Raw genomic sequence first — 15,503 nt, 5'->3', positions numbered from 1 at the left:
TGTAATTCAAAATAAACTTTGTGAATTTATTGTTTTATACTTACTCTTACACATCATACAATCCTAAATCTTAAAAGAAAAACAAAATAAAAAGATATCTGGTGGTGTTTCTGGGGGTCTGGAGTGCCAAGGGACAAGAACTACAGCTGAACATTGTAGAGTTCGTTTGATGTCCCTCACGCTCATCTTTAAAAGATTTTTGCAGTGAAACTGAAATTCAAATCAGACTCATCACAACGGACAGGTTTGTCATTATTATCAATCAAAACCCTCGCACGATGAAGACATTGATTATGAACGGATGTGCTAAAGACGGGATTGAAGACATCAAAACTCTCTCGAAGCAACAGAACAGAAGGAAGGAAAATGTATATGTACTGATAATATCTATATATTATTTAAGCATGGTTGCCATAATTGATGGTGCCTTCATCACAAACAGACAAAACAATGAGTGATCAAACTGTCCTGAGTCGCAAGTAAGAACATTGTGTCTCCACCCAAAACAAAGTCAATATCAGGGCCTTGTAGTTCAGTAATTGACATTACAGCTGATTATGTGAATGATGGTAGTTTACATTCAAACGGCCCATGTTTATTAAGAACAAAGAAGGTAGGGGTTTGATATGAGCAGCCAATAGAAAACAAGTGTAAACCATGAAATCCTCACGATTTACACACCTGAACAATCATTCTAAGGAAATGACTTTTACTTTGAAAGGACTTTGAATCTGTATACGCATTTTGTTATGTGACATTAGAAATGGTCATAAACCAGGCAGGCAAGCTGGAATATTCAGTATAAGAAACACAGCAGGGGAAATCTAAACCTTAGAGCTGCTGCAAACACAAGTCCCCCTGAAAATGACGCTTTTTCTCTTATTAACGTCTCAGAATCCCCATCAACTCCTTTTGAATTTCAAGTTTCCACCAGTGGTAATTAAATCACAGTCAGGGGCTTTAGATGACCAACTTAACCTCAGGGTTGGTACACCGAGTCACAAAGCCATGAACACATGTCTGTCACCCACAGTCATACTTAAACAGGAAATGATGATCAAGTTTCCAATAAAAAGAGCCAGAAGTCAACTCAACCAGGTCCAACATGGAATTCTGCGTAAACAAGGAAAGAGTCCTTCACATCCAATACATTCTGCATTGGTGTATTTTGAAGAAAAAAAAAGACCTTGCAACTCTTCTACTGCTCTTTCATAAATATTTAATGATCAAGATCGAGCAACATTTACAAGGTAAGCTCTTGCTAATGAAAAGAAGAAACCTCAAATGCCCCTCTGCATCTCACAAGGGAACTTTCTAGCTTTCAGTATTATCACTACGCTATGAATAGACTTCAGTAACAGGATAAAAGCATGGACTGGGAGACTGTGTTATTCAGCAAGGTTAAGCTTAAGGGGCTAGTTAACAATCTGACTAGTATCGTAGAAAAGAGGCTTCATTGCCTGTGGGAGAAACTCTTGGTAATGATATACTTTGGACATAACATGGGCAGGTTCATAACTTGTAAATAAAAAAGGGAAACAAGATTTGGGGGAAAACAGATGAGTGCCATTTGTGGCACATTACATTTTTTGGATACTTGTGAAAAGCACTTTTATACACATAGTACTATTCATCACCATAGTCCCCCACCTTTATTACCTGTCAAAAATCTACATTAAGGTTATACTATATGAATAGGATCTGTATGGTATTTACATTTGAAAACAAAAACTCTAGAGCCCTGTTAACTTGAACCGTAGGGTTCCTACCATGCATTGTGCTACTGATGTGTGGCTTTTTAGACATTTCCGCTTCGTTTCAAACTGCGAAGCAACTCGTACGTCTGACTGCACGCATGCAGGTAAGTCGGATGTTCCTAGGAGAAGCTAGCTGGAGACGGCCTTGTAGTAAGGACTCGTCTGAATCCGAGCACATTGAAAAAGCACAGCACGCATCTCTGTAGCATTGTGACAATCTTTACTTTAGCTGAGCGGAAGGAGTGTCAACGTGCAGAGGCACCGCGACCCGGGTCAGTTTTCATCCAGCATGTGTCAGTGGTCTGCTGGTGGTTAGAGGAACATGGAGCTTTACTCTGACTCCAAAGAACAGAAAAGGGATTACTTAACAGGACGTCTCGTCAATCAGGCAATTTCTTTAGATGACCTGCTATACAGATCAACTATAAACTGCAAATGACCCAGATGCTGAATGAAACTGAGGTGTAGCGCATTATATGATGGTCTGCAGTTGACACCCTTTGTTGTGCTTTGTTTCCAAATCCAAAAACGATGGATGTTTTACTGCACAATTATCAACTGTAACGGCTTAACTGGACTCTACTCCATTATGTCAGAGCGTGTGTATTTTTTATTTAATGGTTATATAATAAAAATGGAAATTACTTAAATATAATTGAAACGGTTAAGTGCAAATCTTAATGATTTGCTGACACATGCGGCCAATCCTCCAGCACAGACCATCCAAACGATAAAAAATAAATAGAATGCAATCACACAATTCAAGCTAACTACAATATATTAATATAGATCTTCTGATGTCATACGCTCATTAAAACAGAAAGAAAAGGAGAAATAAAACACAGAACTCAATCACTCGGTTAAGTCAAGGTTCTCCCCTACCTTGCCCCTCCAATAACTGTTCATGCACCCGATATCAGTATGATAAGTAAATATATCAAAGAGAAACGCTTCTGGAAAATGCTGAGTCTTGGGAGTTCAACGTATGGTCGGTGAGAAAGGTAAGAGGAAAAAATCTGCCAATTTGACATGAAGTTGACATCATTTTCAGTCTGGGAGAAAACAACTATATTCCAAAGCCCTGCTTTTTTTTTTAGTTTAAAAAAACCAAAACACGTCTAATTGACCTGTGTGTCATTATCCAGGCTGGGACACATTCCTAAAAAGTCTCATTTCATCTGCCTTTAGGGATTGTATAAAAATAAACCCACACGATCCCCCAAGTTGAGAAACAAAAAGGGGTACAAATCTAAAAAGCCTTCCCTCCCCACAGCAACACTAATGTCCACCAGGCCCCTACGGCTCTCTCCCTGACTCTCAAGCAAATATGCACACACACTTTCATACAAACACACGCACACACACTCAGCTTCAGCCGCAGTCACTAGTGGAGAGAGAGGGAGATGCGAGTAAGGGAAGCATCTGGACAGTGGCTGCACCCCCACCCCGCCCCCCTTAGTCTACCATGAACATATGAAGCCATGATATCAGGTGTTTTCATCCAAGTCGCCATTGTTCAATTCATAAAGTCAGAGACTTTGTTTTGATGCACTCAGTCCTCATAACTTCTGAATTTTCTCAGCCACCACGATGGGGTTCTCCTTGCGTATGCGGGCGGCCGCTGCACTCCGGTAATCGTAGGGACAGTCGTGTTTGTCAGAGTAACGGTGGATGGCACAGAACAGGTTCCCACAGCGACAGTCGAAACCTTCAGGAAAGAGAAGCAACATCGTCAGACAAACCAAACAGCTTTGTTCAAGACATAATATCACATTTAAAGAGTTTGCACACTTGCTGCACTGACTTCAACGGGTTGAAAGGTTCATATCTGTTGCTAAACACCCAACACCAGTCTGAGTATACTGTGAAATACCTTGGACTGTGAAATGCGCCACTAACCTGCAGTATGTTGTTCTCAGTACCAAGTGTTGGGTCGATAGAAACAAACAACACAAACCGTGGAGTGGGAGTTGGACCTTGTTGGTTAATTAGAGGCTTCTGAGATAAAAGAAACATGACTCTTGCCGGTTTCAAAGATCAAAGTCAAAGCTCAGATGAGATGTGGAAGATATTTTAAAAACAACTTTTATCTTCTGTGTAGAAAGCTTAGGACCAGTATGTTCCACACATTGTGAAACCCCAAACTGACTTTTGGACACTTTGCACTAAAACTGACAAGACAAAAATCATTTAACCCATATACAAACAACAGAGACATACTCACATCTGCACACATACATGTGTATATATTTAACCGTCTTAACTCATATCTGTATACATGTACATTCAGCTGATCAGCGTTTTACCTTTCTTATTGTGACATTTTTATTTATAATGTTACTTACATGTTTTTATTTTATTTGATGCTTATTATCTGCTCGCATCTGTTCAGTCCTGTGTTTCAGTCTTTCTCTGCCGCTGTTATAACACCTGCATTTCCCTACGAGGATCAATAAAGGTCTATCTTATCTTAAATGCAAAAGGAGCATTATTATCCATTATTAAGAAAACGGCTTGTGTGTCAAACTGTTCTGAGATATGAACGACGTCAGGTTGAGGTTGTCAGGTAAGTAGAGAACCACTGCCAAGGTTCACGACTCACCATCTCTACTCTACTCAGTATGTATGAGTGTAATATCGACTTTCTTCTCCTCCTTACCTGTGAGGCCCACTTTCTTCCGGCAAGCAAAGCAGCGGTTCTTTTTCTTGTTCTTATCTGGAGTTTGGTCACTATCAGACAAAGCTTGTGCTGCTTCCCCGACTGGTTCTGGAGAAGAAACGCACAAACAAGCACAAAGGTCACAAACCAATCTGTCCATTACGTGTTCAAATATATACGTCAGCACCAAGATTACTATAGGTTAAAAGCCTATAAGTACAATACTTACAAAAACCCCTCATACACATTCAAAAGATATAGAATAAAAAGGGTTACCACTACGATTCAGACCTAATTGAAGTTTTCAAGATCTTGTATGACTAACAGTACTACAATATAACTTTAGAAGTGTTCTTTATTTCTCTTTTGGAGACAATTCCAGCAAGTATCCAATCATCTGATTCCCTCTCCTCCCATTTAGACATTTGGATAGTAATTTGTGATATTAAGGGACATCCCAAGCCAATCAGTGTGATGCAGAAGTAAACCTTGTAACCTGTCCTTGGCCCAAGGAAAAGTCCCCAGGTGCTTCAAATACACCTCCATTGTGCCTGTTCCCAAGCACGCCTCTCCAACAAGCCTTAATGACTACCGACCTGTGGCACTTACATCGACCATCATGAAGTGTTTCGAGAGGCTGGTCCTGGCTCGGCTTAAATCATGCCTCCCACCCACACTTGACCCCTACCAGTTTGCCTATCGTCGGAACAGGAGTACGGATGACGCCATCTCCACAGCACTACACCCTGCCCTCTACCATCTGGATCAGAGCAACACATACGTACGATTCCTGTTCATTGACTTTAGCTCGGCATTCAACACCATCATTCCTTCAAAACTGATTACCAAGCTCAGTGACCTTGGCATCGACCCCTCCCTCTGCAACTGGATACTGGACTTTCTCACAAACAGACCCCAGCATGTTAGAATAGGCAAGCTCACATCCTCGAATCTCATCCTTAGCACTGGTCTCCCACAGGGCTGTGTGTTAAGTCCCCTCCTATATTCCCTCTTCACACATGACTGCAAACCTGTACATGGCTCAAACACCATCGTTAAGTTTGCAGACGACACCACAGTGGTCGGGCTTGTCAGCAACAATGACGAGACGGCATACAGGGAAGAGGTTGAGCATCTGGCAGAGTGGTGCGCTAACAACAACCTGGCTCTCAACACCAAGAAGACGAAAGAGGTCATTGTGGACTTCAGAAGGAACAAAGACGGCACGCATCTTAGTGGAGAAGAGGCTGAGCGGGTCACCAGCTTCAAGTTCCTGGGAGTCCACATCCCGGAGGACCTCTCCTGGACCACCAACACCTCAGCCCAGTCAATAAGGCTCACAAGCGCATCTTCTTCCTGAGGAAACTGGCAAAACTCTGCCTATCCTCCCAGGTGCTAATGAACTTCTACCGTTGCACCATCGAGAGCATCCTCTCCACCTGCATATCAGTATGGTACGGTAACTGCACGGTCAAGGACAAGAAATCACTGCAGAGGGTGGTGAAGATCGCACAACGCATCATCAAGATGCCACTCCCCTCCATAGCCTCAGTCTATGAAAAGCGGTGCCTGCGAAGGGCACGAAACATCATCAGAGACTCTTCCCACCCCAACCATACACTGTTTATCCCCCTACGTGGCACCCGCTCTGGGACACGCTACCGCAGCCTCCCGGGTAGAACAAACAGGACTACGCACAGCTTCTTCCCTTCATCAGTCAGACTGCTGACAATGAACCCTACGCTGTCCCATACTGCCTAGTTGTTGTCGTGTGCTGTGCTGAAGCGCAATTCTGTATTCACTGTATTTATTATTATCTGTGTATTTATTCCTATTTATACATTTCCCATCTATTTACCTTTATGTTTGTATCATTTATTTTGGTACATACTTCTGATAATTGTGTATGTAACCGACTGTTTTGCACTCTGGTTAGACCATCCTTAAATTTCGTTACACTGTGCTTGCATTTTTGTAATGACAATAAAGTAATCTAATCTAAACAATAAATAACCCACATTCATGCTACACATTTGAGATACAACATATAATGAGAACTTTTATCTTAAATTCATCATCGAGTTTAATGTTATTCTTAATACAATGTCCTTACTAGGGCTGTCCCGAATACAATTTTTCGGGCTCCGGATATTCGGTAGTAATCAGCAGCGAATATACGGCCCGCGCGGGGGGGGGGGGGGGGGGGGGGTGGGGGGGGGGCATAGTAATCAGCAGCGAACCGCTTCAACACGTGTATTTTGGTGTATTCACGGCATTCATTTTGTTATTCTACAGTATTATTGTTTTATAGTTATTAACCCAATTTGTGTTCTTTGAAATTGAAAAGGATATCGCATTGTGTTTGTTACTTTCCTTGCAGTTGTATATGTCTTAAGTGTAATTTGGCTTGGCTTCCTTTTTATGGACATGCTTTTATTTTGAAGGAGAGTTAGCGCTGTTGACAGGAAGTTGTTGTTGCTATGGAAACAACGTGACGGAATGGAGAAAAGTCATATCTACATATAAAGACGGAGAAAGTAAACGATAACGTTTATGGTTAAGTGTTAGCACCCCCCGAACAAGCTCTTACATTGATATTGGAGATTTCAATATATTCAATTTGAAAAAAAAAACGGGAAAAAAACAAAAATAATATCCGAATAACAAAATTGAAACCCGAATAGTACTCCAACGAACGAATATTCGGGTACAGCCCTTACACTCTTATGGAGATGTTTATGGAGGAGGATGACAGGTGCGTCCCACGGCTTATGTTTTTATGCAACCCCTTAAAGAGCCTGTGACACGAGTTTCCCCCATCATCCAAACCCATCAATTTGAGTAAATATTGTCCCCTTGAAAACCGTTACTGAACTGATTTTGGATATTTGTACTTTGATAACCATTAATCTGCCCTTCAATGTTGACCATTTCCTGGATCTTCTTGGGGATTCTTCAAGACCCGCCAAATTATGTGTGACGTAATTGCGGGCCAAGAGCTCCAGCTGCACCGTTCAGGATCCCAGCATCTGCATGTAAATGCACGATGGCGCACACAGTAGCAAGCTCAGACAGCTCAGACAGTTTAATTTTGAACGTGTCTGAGAGCTCATATGAAGCTGAAGGATCGGTTTATGTTGTAAGTTTAGGAATTAGGTGCGTCAATATGGGCGATCATACGGTCATGTAGCCAGTGGTGGACTGGGACTAAAAATCATCTCGGGACTCTCGACCGGCCCACTTCGGTACCGCTAGTAAATTGTCAACGGGGGGAGTGGGGGATGTGCTAGTGACTTATCCGACCGGCCCACTTCGGTACCGGTCCATCGGGATTGGTCCCGATGGCCAGTCCGCGACTGCACCCAGCACACGTAAACTGTCAACGGGGGGAGCCTCGCTGCGGGGAAACGGTGGACCTAGTGTCCCGATCGGAGTGGGAATAATAATAATAATAATCCGTGCATTTTATCCATTAATTTCCCAACATTGTGGTAAAAAAACCACACGTTTAATCCATGTTGGTGTACTACAACTACAAAAAGCATCGGTTTGTTTTCTCATCAGGAAATGCAGACCGGCTCAAACAAACGATTTTTAATCATCATTCTCACGATCATTTAATCTATCATATGTTCGCCGAATTGACATGAAAGCACTAATTCATGTAGTTTCATCCACTTGAGTTTACAACTACAAAAATAATCGATTTGTTTTTATATCACATCCGACGGGAGGAAGTTCAGCAGCTCCGATTTTAATCCTAATGTAATCATCATCTTCACCACGATCATTTATGTTTATGTTCACCGAATTGACATGAAAGCACTGACAAATATGAATATACTGTAGTCAACTTCATTAAAACGTTATTAACGTGCCTAAACTCAGTAATTCACCATTTCTACGCATGACAACACACTTTGTCCGTGTTTGGCTCTCTCGCCGCACAGTGAAGCGTTCCCGCATTGACGTCACTTCCGGCTTCCCCCAAAACTTCAAAATGAGTCGAAGGAATTTCCCCGCGATGTTCGAAATTATTGATATTTATCGGAACGGTATCGCTTTTTCTTTTTTAAACTGACGGTTCAAGATGACTAGTAGCCCAATATTTCATTGCACAACAGTTGTTGGGAGGCTGTCACAGGCTCTTTAAGTACAGCTTCCTGTGTGACTCACTTGGGTAGGGGGCTGATTTGGTAAAAAGACCACTGTGTGATGTTTACCTGAGCTGTTGGAAGATCCCTCCTCTTCACCATCATCAGCCTCCGCTCGATCCGAGTCTACAGCTGCCGAATCCCGGGAGATGCTCATGGCGGTCATCTGTTGAGTTACTGGGCTGGGAGAGCTTGGACTGAAATCACAACAACAACAACAGAATAAATAAATCCAACCCAACACAATTCAAACAATAAAGAAGGTCTTTTTAACCACAGAAACAATGTTGCCACTTAAATCTATATACAATTTATATTGTTCGTGCTTTATTGTGCTGCATACATTGCCCCGTCATTTTGTTTGTCGATTGACTTCAGCTTTAATCCGCTTCAGTGCACTCCCTGAAGAGCCATCACAATCAAATTGACAAGACACAGGCTGCTAAAAACAGGCATGCACAAACTGAGACAGCGCATATATACACAGCACAGAGCACAATTGTCAATGATCACATTATAGACAGATCAGACACAAATCCCTCCTCTCATGGTTCCAACATTTCATCACACTGGGAACAAATGACTGTTTGGACTTCCCTGTGGAGAGTCTGGGAAGAATAAACCCATTACTGAAACAGCTTCTATGACAGGCATCCTCAAACTACGGACTCAGGTCCGGATCCGGACCGAACCACCACTGTCTCCGGACTCTGAGCAAATTATACTTTTCATATGTATGATCTCTCTGTATTATATGTGAGACATCGCCACAACGCATTCGCAACGAGTCAAAATTCTCCGCTATGTCCACTGCAAACAGCGCTCTGCATGTCTGACTGTTCCACTGTGTTCCACCTGTGTGTGTCAACGCTTTGGTCCAATCACATTCAGCATCCAGTCAGCGTTTTTTCCCCCCAAACAATCTGCGAATCAGAGGCACAGTAGGGCGGGTCTTCGCGGACTGCGGGTGGGAAAAATGTGTGTGTGTCTCTTTCAACCTGTCTAAGTCAGAGCGAGAATTAAAAAAAAAAAATTCAGAGCGAGAGTTAACAGCTCATCTAGTTCCATATGTACTGTAGCTAGTAGCCTAGTTTCACCTACCGGGGTGGCAACTGACACCCTAAAAATAGGCCTTGCCACCCCAGCTGCCACCCCAGTTGGCAGCTTTGTTTTGAAAGAAAAGTTGTGGCTCATCGGACATTTATGAGAGAAAGTCTCTAATGTCCGAGTGCAAGTGAATGCAGCACAAGATGCACGTCATGTAACCCCTCCCCCGGTCCTGGCGCGAGCGTGGACATACGATTGGCGGCGATTTCATTTTGAACTGGACGGCGCAAAACGAGAAGCATTCGGACCCAAGCGCTGAAGGAATGAGGTATTTGCGGTCTACAATGACAGAGAAGAGACTGTCAGTTTGACTGTACTCAGCATTGAATCAAAACGCACTAAAGCTGTTGATCTTAATACGTTTGTGAGGCGTTTTGCTGAACAAAATGGTAATCGCCGCATTCAGCTGTAATAGACATGCCAACTTGATGCTCTGCTCACGGATGAGCATACACAACTATTAAGATGATGACCTTACGTGTGTAAATATATTTTTTTCTTTGAGGGGGTGTGCCCCCAAAAAACTGTTTTAAGTCCTGAGAAAGTCAAATAAGACGGTGTGTAAAACTTCACTGCCCAGCCAACAGAAAGTAACCACTTTGATTGAACTAGGCCAGTAGGTAAGGACTTTCCACTGGATAATAACTGCAGTATAAAAGAATGCATGACTGAAGTGATGGAGACCATGTTGAAGGCAAACAAAAAGAGGAAATAACAGGTCAAATCAAGCAAATCCCCTCTCAGATTCTACAGCAACCAGAAGAACATAAATACTGGCTGGTGATTTGATTCATCAGCTTTGTGATGGAATAAAAAAATGCACAGTGCATTTCCTTAGCTGTGGGTGAGTCCACTGACACCACTGACAATGCTCAGTTGCTGTTTGTGAGTTGTTATGATGAGGCAAAGGGGGAGTTTGTTGAAGATGTGTTGGGCCTGACGAACCTCAGTGGACACACAAGGGGGCAAGACATTTATAAAGCAATAATGGGAATGCTGAATGAAAGAGGGTGCAGCTGCCTTTATTCATAACTGTGCAGCTCTTACACTGCGACTCTGAGGGGTCAAGCACAGACACAATAACAATGAAAACTGCTGCATACAGATTATTTTTGTTTTTGCAACCTCGTGTTAAGAATCTTGTTGCAATTGTTTAAAAGTTTGAATGACCGTAATAAACGGACCTTTGTCTTATTGAAACATTTATTTTGGACCTTTAAGATTTGTATTTGAGTACCCCTGTTCTATGATAACTGGGTTCATTATAAATGTTGTCCATCTGTATTTTCCAGGACACCCAGAGATGTAGCGATGGGTACCGAGCCCCGGTATTAAACGGGCCCCGAGGCTGAATTATTAAAGACCGTGGTACCGTTAATCTCCGACGTTATCGGTCTTTTTATCGGTACTGGAGACATGTCAAATATATATCATGTATTATTGCTACATAAACATTATATTGCAGTTTTAGTGTCGCCAACTCCGTTTCTAATATGCAATAAGACTACAAAATGCGTCTATGATTATTATTTTCGATCTTTCCAATCCAGACGAGAGATCTCTCTCTCCCCCGCCTGCTTGTGAGGGGGCGGGGCAGTTTACACACACGCAGCTGCTACATGCAGCAACACACACACACGGAGGAGATGGCGGAGAGGACACGCTCCGAGGTGTGGTTAAAGTTTACCCGTCTCGATGTGGACAATGCTCGTTACCAAAAGTGCAATAAGAGTTTAGCATGTAAGGGCGGTAACACGAACAATTTGTCTAAACATTTTGTAAAAGTGCACCGCATGCAGACGGAGGAATGCACCGGGTTCGACTGTCTTTCTAGCAGCTCTGTAGCTCCATCCACGAGTAACGTTTCCACGTCAGGTGTTATGTATGCTAGCAGCAACACACGGAGTTAACTACATTATACAAACATGGGTTAATGATTAGAGGAAACTGAGTTATTTATTTTGTTAAAGTTTCAGCTATTCTGTTCACAGTTCTGTCATCAGATTATTTAATATGATTTGTTAAAACATTGTTGTTTCTTTTGATGTGAAATATTATTTATTTAATTTAAATAAAAAGCAATGTTAGTTTTGTTCACAATTTGTTTAGTTAGTTTACCTTATTTTTTTCTCCAAAAGAACCGATAAGAGTACCGTTAAAAGACCGGATCGATAAGCGGTATCGATAAAAGTAGTAGTACCGTTAAAACCTTAACGATACCCATCCCTACCGAGATGTAGGCATGGGTCTTGGATAATATTACAATACAGTAACTGCTCAAATATTAATTCCTTTAGAAGTGTATCAGATTTTCTTCCTCTAATATGTATAACTGGTCTATTGTCACTGTTTGGTTTCTTTCCAGGAAATAAGAGTGGCATCTTTTACAAAATCCAACACAAACAAAACAACATATCTACTTTTAAAACAACGTCACAGAACTCCAACATCCTCATCTTAAATAACTGTTCTCACCCGTCACATAAAATATCCAATTATCTATCAATAATTAATTATTGGCGTAACGAAATCAAACTATACGGGACAACATGTTTACGGAAAACGGACGACGTCAGCAACAATGTGCAGCAGTTTGAAGAACTGGCCCTCTGACGAGTCTTTAAAACACAGACCAATACTCTTCAGCTCTCTTTCAGTGTCAACTTCAAACAAGAGAGCTCTGTATGAATCATTCAGCCTTTGTTCACAACTACAACAAATGTGTTTTAACTTTAAACCTTTGAAAAATAACAAAAGACTTGGTTCAAATGGCAAAACCAACAACACAGAGAAGGCGCTGGTCAGTACTACCCAATGACTAACCATCCATAACAACAATTCAAATAAAAAAAGGTAAGGTGTACCAAGATTGCTTACTGATAAGGATTATGTGTGTAATTGCACGGATAGAGAACATTTCGTTTGTTTACTAAAAACACACACAATATGGTTAGCATATTGTAGCATATTACTTCTCAACGTGTCTGAAAAGAGTTGTTTGGGACATAAAGGGCTTTTACCAGAAAGCGCAGAGTCATCGAGTTAAGTTCAAAATGTTTTTTCCAGAGGCCAGCCGTTAACTGAAGTTACTAATGGGAACACAGTGTGCTACAGCTTGTGATAAACTGATGTACTAATTATTTACTCGATTAAACAGGTATTTTCACAACATAATCAAATGTGAAATAGAGTGACGAACACCATCTACAAGTTTTCCAATTATTCTCATTGAACTTGTATGATCAGCTGATTTGAAAACAAGAAGTCTTCACAGTGAACACAGGATATTTTGTATCAATTGATGAATACAAGTTTAAATGACCCTCCACTTTTTCATCTGTCCATCAACATACCTTGTTGTTTGTTCCTCAGGTGGGGTTCCTGCCACCTCTGTACTGGGCTCTGAGGTTGAACTCTCCACAGTCACACCAGCTGATCCCGGTGATCCTGCAGGTGATGTAGCAGCTGTGGAGGACAGAACAACACAATAGTATCAACAACACAGAACCTTTTGTTTATGGCCTTTCAGTGAGTCTCTTGGTATCCTAATATAAGCCACTCATCTTTTGTGTTTGTCTCATATGACCAGAGTTGTTTTGATTGAGTTTGAGACAACACATGGAGTCGCTCTCTTGCTTTCTGAGGCCACACAGTTGGCAGAAAATGCTACCTCTGTTCTCCAACCCCTTTTAGCATGACTGTACAGTTTTTGGGTGACCCCGTTCCATCTTTTTACCTTTCTCTCCCGGGGGGCTGGACCTCCCCCCTCCCTGTTGTCTCTGCAGGTTTTCCTTGTAGCAGACCGAACACATGCCGTTGTTTCGGGGGTTACCATAGAAACCACATCCCATAGTGCAAAGCATTGGCAACTGCGTCTGATTGGTCTCCTGAGCCATGCTCTGACAGAGGGGGCAAGGGGGGATGGGAGAGGAAATTCCTGAAAATGAGCAGAAGTGAGTCCAAATGATTAGCACGGTTATTCATATTTGAAGTTTAAGAAGGTATGGAGACTGGTTTTGGAGCATGACAGTTGAGTTTGAGAAAATAAAATGTATTAGTTACGGACCTATGGGTAAAACCTACTAATTGTAGCTGTCAAACAGGATCATACCTTCATCAAACTAAATGCAGTCCATGAACAGAGTTAAGTCACTAAACTGTACATTAAATATATTACTTAAGTGACCTGTGGGGTAATGACTTTCTTAATGTAGCTGTAATTAAGGTTTTTTAACAGAATCATACCTACAAACTAAATTCAGTCAAACACCATAAACATATTTAAAAAGTCAATTTTAGCCATTCAAGCAGAACTGTAAATTGTCATTCTGAACAATTCATTTTGACCAAATTGTGTTTCTACATTTTTGTAAAAGGCCAAATACCAAAATACGATAACAACAAAATACAATATAAAAAGTATCACTTATTAATGACATGCTCCTCCAGGAAAATGTGGACAATGGTCTGGGAGTTTTGAAGTATTCAAATACAGGGTTGTCACAAAGCTAAGTGGGGAGCTGTGCACTTAATTAAACATAAAAACACAAAGAAAGGGTCTCAGTTTCACTGAACAAAACAAGCTACAGGCGAAAACAGCTAGCTAGATGCTTTCTTCCACCGCACAGCAAGATGTTTTGGTCAGGATAAAGTTAACAAGCAGAAACTAAAGACAGGTCCACATAAAACCCTCCAGGAAAACTTAAACAAAGCCTGCCATTGAGCGATTACCTGTCAAACGATACGTTGGTTACAGTCTAGCTCAACAACTTACAGCTGAGTGTTTGAGTTTTTCCGCAGCAGAAAACAATCGGGGTCCTATGCTTGCATAGCTGAAAGCAAACACTGTATTACATTAGCAAACAGCCTCGCTGGACGTTTTGTCTGTCTGACACTAGAAACCAACACAAAGAGAATAACAAAAAACCCGTGGTAGCCTTAAATCATGGCTAAGGTCAAGAAAATAAAAAGAACAGCGTCCATAGCGACAGATTGTTTACACGTATTATGTTTTAAATCGAATAAACCCTAGTGTTAGCAGCAGGCTAGCGTTAGCTCCACGGCTAGCATAATCAGCGAGCCCCAAAAACAGAGCCCTCGCCGACAGTGGGAGAGCCGGTTTAAAGTCGGTTACAGACACCGTGAGTCTCCCATAATTGTCTAAGATGAAGACGGTACCTTAAATTCAAGTTACCGGCGGCTGTCGACGACCTCGGGCTTCAGATTTGTACAAGTTTTGTCCACAGTAGAGCGCGCGGCCTCCTACCCTGCGCTAGCTCGCGACATTCGAAACAACGACCATGACGTCATCCTCGGCATCGATTCAGCCTTCAGTCAGTGAGGCCAGCACAGCAAAGTCCACCAACATCAACACCCCAACAAAATAACATCTAAAAAAACCTCAGGAATAACACCTTTATCAATGTGTTCAAACATGGCAACAACATTGTACTTTGACTCATTAGCTCAATCCAAAGTTCAGAGACAAGATACTGAAGTAAAATATGCACATCTAAAAACAAATGATAAACCTATGAACTATACATCTTATTACTTATTCTTATAACACATGGTTTTTGCAGTCAAGCTGTTGTACTTGCTGAGAAAACAAAATACTAGAGCTAGTTATGAGCTATTATGAACTGATTTACTCATTATTCGGTAGCTTACACAAGCACTATGTACAATTGATCAGCCTCTTAAAATCACGAAGTGTCTAAGGTTTACACAGGATATTGGGTTTATAATTAAATAACTAAAACATTAAATTAAACAAAGTCATCCTCAGCATCGATTCAACCTTCAGTCAGTGTGGCAAGCAAAGTC

At 41.5% G+C, this 15,503-nt stretch overlaps 1 protein-coding gene across 2 annotated transcripts; it reads right to left on the bottom strand.

The window, feature by feature from the left end:
* zgc:77486 (uncharacterized protein LOC405808 homolog) lies at window positions 1–15,021 on the bottom strand. Of its 2 annotated transcripts, none has more exons than XM_034223537.1 (6): window positions 14,856–15,010; window positions 13,414–13,614; window positions 13,031–13,142; window positions 8,640–8,767; window positions 4,417–4,524; window positions 1–3,465 (listed from the first exon to the last, which is right to left on the bottom strand). In XM_034223537.1, exons 2-6 carry the CDS (start codon window positions 13,571–13,573, stop codon window positions 3,317–3,319), a joined length of 657 nt encoding a protein of 218 aa, XP_034079428.1. In that variant the 5' UTR covers window positions 13,574–13,614; window positions 14,856–15,010; the 3' UTR covers window positions 1–3,316. The 2 variants fall into 2 exon arrangements, with proteins under 2 accessions (XP_034079428.1, XP_034079429.1); XM_034223538.1 differs by having other exon boundaries at window positions 3,288–3,465; window positions 14,872–15,021.
* Between the last annotated feature and the right edge of the window lie 482 nt (window positions 15,022–15,503).

Source organism: Gymnodraco acuticeps, unplaced genomic scaffold (assembly GCF_902827175.1).
Source record: "Gymnodraco acuticeps unplaced genomic scaffold, fGymAcu1.1, whole genome shotgun sequence".
Classification (NCBI taxonomy): Eukaryota; Metazoa; Chordata; class Actinopteri; order Perciformes; family Bathydraconidae; genus Gymnodraco; species Gymnodraco acuticeps.
This window is presented reverse-complemented; position numbering and strand designations above follow the sequence as displayed.